Source organism: Pongo pygmaeus, chromosome 10 (assembly GCF_028885625.2).
Source record: "Pongo pygmaeus isolate AG05252 chromosome 10, NHGRI_mPonPyg2-v2.0_pri, whole genome shotgun sequence".
NCBI lineage: Eukaryota > Metazoa > Chordata > Mammalia > Primates > Hominidae > Pongo > Pongo pygmaeus.
Window position 1 is genome coordinate 54009896 of NC_072383.2, and position 7907 is coordinate 54017802.

The 7907-nt window shown below is 51.0% G+C and overlaps 1 protein-coding gene across 1 annotated transcript; it reads left to right on the top strand.

Moving 5' to 3' along the window:
- Nucleotides 1–2066: 2066 nt before the first annotated feature.
- NABP2 (nucleic acid binding protein 2) lies at nucleotides 2067–7738 on the top strand. Its single transcript, XM_054442044.1, has 7 exons — nucleotides 2067–2332; nucleotides 2724–2825; nucleotides 3267–3405; nucleotides 3520–3591; nucleotides 4071–4152; nucleotides 4248–4311; nucleotides 6908–7738. Exons 1-7 carry the CDS (start codon nucleotides 2224–2226, stop codon nucleotides 7105–7107), a joined length of 768 nt encoding a protein of 255 aa, XP_054298019.1. The 5' UTR covers nucleotides 2067–2223; the 3' UTR covers nucleotides 7108–7738.
- Nucleotides 7739–7907: the final 169 nt, after the last annotated feature.

Sequence of the window (7907 nt, forward strand, 5' to 3'; positions counted from 1 at the left end):
TAGTCTACAGTCTATATAGTCCCAGCCAGGACTATATAGCCATTTGGGAGGGAGAACTCTATGTTCTTCCCGGCAAAAACGTGTGGGCCTGGCCGGCTACGCTTCGCTTTGGAGGGGTGCAGGTGACTTGTGTCTTAGAGCTGACGCAGATTGGTACGAGATCATTGCGGAGAGGCAGGCCTGCAGCGTGACCTGCTGCGGGTCCGGCCCCTCTCCCTTTTCCAGAGCCCTGGTCAGCATCCCAGAGCTTCGTAACCCCTTGACTCCTGTCATGGGAATGGATATTGCAGTTAACAAGGCGGCCGCGGAGTGCTCAACGAGTTGTCTGCCTCTCCCAGGCGCTCTCCTGCCGTATCCACGATGGCTTCCCTAACACTTGTGGAGTTCCCTGAAACACCTAAGAGGAAGGAAGGGAGAAAAAATTTCCCTCTTCCTGAGTTGGGGTTTGATTTCCTTAGCTTACAACACCGTGGTGTTGGGGATGTGGGCGGTAGAGAACCTGGGATCCAAGGGAAGTCAATGTGGAGCCTAAAGAGCTCCGTGAGCAGATAAGGGATTAATTAAGCAAACCAAGGCATTACAATTACATGACTTCCTAGACTAATCTGGTATTAAATAGTATGGCATTTATTGTGAACATTGGCTAAGCAAATGCTAATGCACATTATTAATACACACACACACGTAATCTTTATGTAATTTGTTTATACACAACAATACAGAGCTAGCTACCTTTTGTGGACAATTTGACAGGTCCCAAAAGGAACTAAAGTTTCAGGCCTCCTTTCTGCTGTCCTCTAGCGGGACTCTGAGATAAGTAAGGTAAGAGTAGTATGGCCGGGCGCGGTGGTTCACGCCTTTAATCCCAACACTTTGGGAGGCCGAGGCGGGTGGATCACGAGGTCAGGAGTTTGAGACCAGACTGGCCAACATGGTGAAACCCCGTCTCTACTAAAATACAAAAAAAGTAGCCGGGCGTGGTGGCGGGCGCCTGTAATCCCAGCTACTTGGGAGGCTGAGACAGGAGAATCGCTTGAACCCAGGAGGCAGAGGTTGCATTGCAGTGAGCCGAGATCGCGCCACTGCACTCCAACCTGGGCGACAGAGCAAGACTCCTTTGCCAGGGTGGGGCGGTGGGGCGGGGCGGGGAAGAGTAGTATGGCCAGGTGCAGCGGCTCACGCCTGTAATCCTAGCACTTTGGGAGGACGAGGTGGGCGGATCGCTTGAGGTCAGGAGTCCCCAGACCAGCCTGGGAAACATGGCGAAACTCTGTCTCTACAAAAAAAATACAGAAATTAGCCGAGGATGGTAGTGCCAGCTACTAGGGAGACTGTGGTGGGAGGTTGCAGTAAGCCAAGATTGCACCACTACACTCCAGCCTGGGTTACACAGCGAGACCCTGTTTCAAAAAAAAAAAAAAAAAGGCGGACTAACAGATGTTTCTCTTTGTCGCAGGTTCCATTTCTTCCAAGAAGAGTGAGCCTGCCTTTTGTCTCTGGTGTAAATGCCACTTTTCCCAGAGACCTTTCCCAGACACTTTCCCAGCTTGCTGGGTAGTGCATTTAAAGATGAGAACCCCAAATCAGGAACAAAGATAAGGGTTAGAGCAATAAAAAGGGAGGAAACCGTGTGTGCCTACTGTGTGCAAGGCACTTTTTAAAATATCACTTCTGTTTTCTCGTAAGATAGAATTACATATTTTTTGTCTTTTTTTCCCTTTTTGTGGAGAATGGGGTCTCGTTATATTGCCCAGGCAGGTCTGGAACTCCTGGACTCATGCTATCCTCCAGCCTATGCCTCCCTACGTGCTGGGATTACAGGCGTGAGCCTCCGCGCCTAGCGCAATTGGAATTACGTATGTTTAAATAGTCGAGAAAAGAATGAAGCATTGAGCCAGGATTCAAACTTTTGTCCTCCAGATTCCGAAGCCCTTGCTCCTTTTACCATTGTGTCACTGTTTGGAAAGAAACGTCTTAGAACCTAAGTGCATTCTCCCTAGCCAAGTTAAGGAAAATTGGGGGCCCTGTGCGCCTTCTAGTGGTGGATTTTTCCCCCTGCAGAGCCAACTATCTCCAAGGTTCCTTTAATACCTGAAATTCGCCCTCTTCGCGGCGCACGAGTCTCTGATCCCGATTGGCTGGGCAGGGCAGGCGGCGGGACGTAGGGCGCGCCCGGGCGGTGCTGATTGGCCGGAGGAGGCCAGCCGGGGGAAACTTCCGGGAATGTCCGCACTCCCGCGTTCCACCGGGCAGCATCCGGCGGCAGCGGAGCCTGTGGCTCCCCCTGCGGGCTGCTCAGCGGCGTGCACAGTCCTGCCGGCCGGCTGGCTGGGTGGGTGGTGGGCTGCGGGTAGGGGAGGGGATGGACCGAGTCCCGGGTTGTCGGGATGAGGGTTCGGGAAGGTCTGGCCAGTAAGATTCTACTCCCTGGCTGTGCACCGGGTTCCCTACCCCTGTCTACGTCGGCTCCGCCACTTCACGGCTTGAGACTAAAAGAGCATCCCGGCAGGGGGCCTTCCAGCCCCAAAGCAGCCTGTCCAGAGACCCCCAAATTCTGATCCTGAAGTTGGAGGCCCCGGGGATGTTCTTTTTTAATCTTTTAGAAGGGTTAGAGGGGTTGAGGCTGCCTGACCCCAGCCTAATGGGGTAGGTAGGCCTTGGGAAGTGGAGCATGGGGGCAAAGGATCCAAGCATTGAGCCTTCATCCTCTGTTCCCCATTCAGTGGGGTGCCGAGGCTTGGGCAGCATGACGACGGAGACCTTTGTGAAGGATATCAAGCCTGGGCTCAAGAATCTGAACCTTATCTTCATTGTGCTGGAGACAGGTGTCTATACTGGGGTGGCGAGTTCGCGGGATGGGGGTGGGGGGCAGGAGGGGAAGAACGCTGTCTGCGTTCTTAACTTGCTATGGGGATGGCAAGGCAAGCTGCAAGACACTCCTCACTCCCAATCTCTCTCTTCGACCCTGGGACAGAAAGTTGCAGTCAGGTATAGGGTAGATAGAACTCTTGTCAGATCTAGACCTCCTATGACACGCGGCCCTCTTTCCACTCAGGGCCCTCTCCATGGTGCTGGCCCCTGAACTCCCACCTCCACCCTCCACCACCCCTTCCACAATCCCAACCCCTTATGCCCCAGGGATTTGGGCTTTCCCCTGTTTGTACACCTTTTCCCTCATTCCACCAATATCCACATCTCATCCTTCTGACAGCTACCACCCCATTTATTTGACCATCCTCCCACCTCGATGTATCTGTTCCGTTCAGGCCGAGTGACCAAGACAAAGGACGGGCATGAGGTTCGGACCTGCAAAGTGGCGGACAAAACAGGCAGCATCAATATCTCTGTCTGGGATGATGTCGGCAATCTGATCCAGCCTGGGGACATTATCCGGCTCACCAAAGGGTAAGCCACCTGGTGACTTCTGGCCTTCCAAAGGCAACAACAATCAAGAGTGGGGTTAACAGTCCCTATAACACTTCTGAGTACTCTGAATTTTGCTTTTTTTGCCTCCCATAGGTACGCTTCAGTTTTCAAAGGTTGTCTGACACTATATACTGGCCGTGGGGGTGATCTGCAGAAGATTGGAGAGTAAGTGCTGTCTTGGGGATTGGGATGAAGCAGCACCAGGGCAAAGGGGTTTGCAAGGAGGCAGCATAGGGTGTGCAGTCCAAGCCTCATTTCTGGACTTTTTCTGTTTGTTTGTTTGTTTTGAGAAACAGTCTCTGTCACTCAGGCTGGAGTATAGTGGCATGATCTCGGCTCACTGTAGCCTTGACCTCCCGGGGTCAGGTGATCCTCCCACATCAGCCTCCCAAGTAGCTGAGACTACAGGCGTGCTTCACCACACCCAGCTAATTTTTTTGTATTTTTTATAGGGATGGGGTTTCGCCATGTTGCCCAGGCTGGTCCCAACCTCCTGGGCTGAAGTGATCCTCCCGCTTCTGCCTCCCAAAGTGCTAGGATTACAGGTGTGAGTGACCACACCCAACCTATCTGGACTTTTCTGAGGCCTCCAGCAGTGGCCCAGAGGATGAATCCAAGGCTTTAGCTACTTTCTCCCCTTGCAGATTCTGTATGGTTTATTCTGAGGTTCCTAACTTCAGTGAGCCAAACCCAGAGTACAGCACCCAGCAGGCACCCAACAAGGCGGTGAGTCCTGTGGCCACAATGGTGGGAAAGGAGGGCAGATCAAGACAAGAAGCATGGGAGGGAGCAGGATCTGAATATGTAATCTGTGCCTTCAGGTGCAGAACGACAGCAACCCTTCAGCTTCCCAGCCTACCACTGGACCCTCTGCTGCCTCTCCAGGTAAATCTGTTCCCTTCCATCCACTGGTCCTCCTAGCTCTCCCACTCTCCTCAGCCTAGAAAGATGCATTTCCCTCATTCCTTTTCCAAATCTCTCTTTTCTCAGTGTATCCTCCTTCAGGCAATTCTCCCAGACCCCTCTTTTTTTTTTTTTTTTGAGATGAAGTCTTGCTCTTGTCAACCAGGCTGGAGTGCAATGGCATGATCTCGGCTCACTGCAACCTCCGCCTCCCAGGTTCAAGTGATTCTCCTGCCTCAGCCTCCCAAGTAACTAGGATTACAGGCACCTGCCACCATGTCCAGCTAATTTTTTTTTTTTTTTTTTTTTTTTTTTTGAGATGGAGTCTCTGTCACCCAGGCTGGAGTACAGTGGCGTGACCTCGGCTCACTTCAACCTCTGCCTCCCGGGTTTAAGCAATTCTCCTGCCTCTGCCTCCTGAGTAGCTGGGATTACAGGCATCCGCCATCATGCCTGGCTAGTTTTTATATTTTTGTAGAGATGGGGTTTCACCATGTTGGCCAGGCTGGTTTTGAACTCCTGACCTCAGGTGATCTGCCCGCCTCGGCCTCCCAAAGTGCTGGGATTATAGGCGTGAGCCACCGCACCCAGCCATGGGCTGCAGATATCTTAGTCCAGTGGAGTCCAGTGGAGCAGCAGGGTTCAGTAGAGATATGGTTTAAGAACTAGGCTGACCAGGCGCAGTGGCTCACGCCTGTAATCTCAGCACTTTGGGAGGCCAAGGCCAGCAGACCACCTGAAGTCAGGAGTTCAAGACCAGCCATGGCCAACGTGGCGAAACCCCATCTCTATTAAAAATATAAAAATTAGCTAGATGTGGTGGCAGGAGCCTGTAATCCCAGCTACTTGGGAGGCCGAGGCAGGAGAATGGCTTGAACCTGGGAAGCGGAGGTTGCAGTGAGCTGAGATCATGCCACTGCACTCCAGCCTGCGCGACAGTGAGACTCTTTCTCAAAAAAAAAAAAAAAAACCGCTAGGCTATAACTTCCATGCCATTTAGGGTTCATAGTCCCTACTGTGTGCAAGAAGCAAACCTCTGCCTTCATATAACAAATGTTTCTAGAGCACCTACTATTTGCCACGGAATAAAACACACTACCTGCCTTTAGGGGCTTGTGGTTTATACAGGAGAGAGATAATGATTATAATATGCCATGGTTAAGTTCAATGACAGTGGTATGTCCAGAGTTATGAGAGCTGAAACAAATCATCCCACGCACCTGGCTTCAAACATTGAAAATATAAGCCAGACGCAGTGGTGCACACCCATCATTCTAGCTACTTGGGAGGCTGAGGCAGGAGCATTGCTTGAGCAAGGAGTTTGAGGCTGCAGTGAGCTATGATCACACCACTACACTCCAGCCTGAGTGACAAAGTGAGACCTCATCTCTAAAACAGTAAAAATTAAAAGATAAATATTTATATACACAAAAATGTGACTTGTTATTATCTTTGGTGGGTAAGATTATATGTAATAATCTTTTCACTAGCCAGGCGAAGTGGCTCACGCCTGTAATCCCAGCACTTTGGGAGGCCAAGGTGGGTGGATCACCTGAGGCTGAGAGTTCAAGACCAGCCTGACCAACACAGAGAAACTCCATCTCTACTACAAATACAAAATTAGCCGGGCGTGGTGGCTCATGCCTGTAATCCAAGCTACTCAGGAGGCTGAGGCAGGAGAATTGCTTGAACCTGGGAGGCGGATGTTGTAGTGAGCTGGGATCGCTCCATTGCACTCCAGCCTGGGCAACAAGAGTGAAACTCCGTCTCAAAAAAAAAAAAAATTAATCTTTTCACTGATGCTTATCTATATTTTCTAAAATGAACATTATCATTATGGTACACGCATACACACCTTTTTTTTTAAGTGCCTCATATTTTAATGCAGAGACTTCAGGCCCTTCCCCTTGCCATGCTTCTCCAGTTTTATAATCACTTTTGGTAAAGGGGCCTTTTTTTTTTTTAATTGAGAAGGAGTCTCGCACTGTCGCCCGGGCTAGAGTGCAATGGTGCAATCTCGGCTCACTGCAACCTCCGCCTCCCAGGTTTAGGCGACTTTCCTACCTCAGCCTCCTGAGTAGCTGGGATTACAGGCGCCTGCCACCACACCCAGCTAATTTTTTTGTATTTTTAGTAGAGACGGGGTTTCACTATGTTGGCCAGGCTGGTCTCGAATGCCTGACCTCGTGATCCACCTGCGTCAGCCTCCCACAGTACTGAGATTACAGGTGTGAGCCACCGCTCCTGACCCAGTAAAGGGGCATTTTTGTCAGAGGTCCCTGAGCCTAGAACTAAACAGCTAATTCTAGGTCTGATTCCCAATAATAGTGAGATAACTACAAGAGAAAAATACCGTACCGAGGTTCATGTAGCAACTTCCTAAATGATCATGTGAGTCTTCTCTGGAGTTCCATTCATACTCGCAGCCCACAGTCTTTTGCATTTGGTCCAGTTGGCATTAAGATGCAGTTGTGCATGGTGAAGACTGTGCCACTCTTTGGGGCATGGAGGCAGGCCTTGGGATGGACCCCTCTCCTGTGTTAACTAATTCCTTTGTTTCTTCTCCTCCCATAATTAGCCTCTGAGAACCAGAATGGGAATGGACTGAGTGCCCCACCAGGTCCTGGTGGTGGCCCACATCCCCCTCATACTCCCTCCCACCCACCCAGCACCCGAATCACTCGAAGCCAGCCCAACCACACACCTGCAGGCCCGCCTGGCCCTTCCAGCAACCCTGTTAGTAACGGCAAAGAAACCCGGAGGAGCAGCAAGAGATAGCATGACACTCTTTCTTCCTGCCACCAACCACATCCCAAGTGTCTCCTGGAGAGCAAGATAGCCTTCCACTGGCTGGCTGGTGTAGCAGTATTTTAGCCACTGAACTTCAGTGGAGGGTGGTGAGCAGTGTCCTTATCCACCCTAATCTCATACTCCCTCATTGTCCAGCTGAACTACCTGTCCCCTGGGAGTCAGGACCCTCTACCTGCTCTCTTTCCTCTTTAGAAATGGCAGTTACCGGCTGGGCGCAGTGGCTCACGCCTGTAACCCAGCACTTTGGGAGGCCGAGGTGGGCGGATCACCTGAGGTCGGGAGTTCAAGACCAGCCTGACCAACATGGAGAAACCCCGTCTCTACTAAAAATACAGAATTAGCCAGGCATGGTGGCCGTATGCCTGTAATCCCAGCTACTTAGGAGGCTGAGGCAGGAGAATCTCTTGAACCCGGGAGGCGGAGGTTGAGGTGAGCCGAAATTGCACCATTGCACTCCAGCCTGGGCAATAAGAGCGAAACTCCATCTCAAAAAAAAAAAAAAAAAAAAGAAAGAAATGGCAGTTACCATCTGTTTCTTCTGTGTGAGACATGGGAGTCTAACTGAAGTCTCTCCTTCTTAATAAATGTTACCACTCTACTCTGTGTTGGACTCCTTTGCTTTTTGTGGGAAAAGGAAGAGGTTAGCAACTAGGCATTTGGGAAGGTGGGGTGTCCCTAGAAGGTGGAAGAAAGATAGGTTACAGGTAAGGAGGCCCAGGCAAAGCAGACCTGCCCCTTTAAGGTAGTGTCCCTCCCCTACCCCCTCC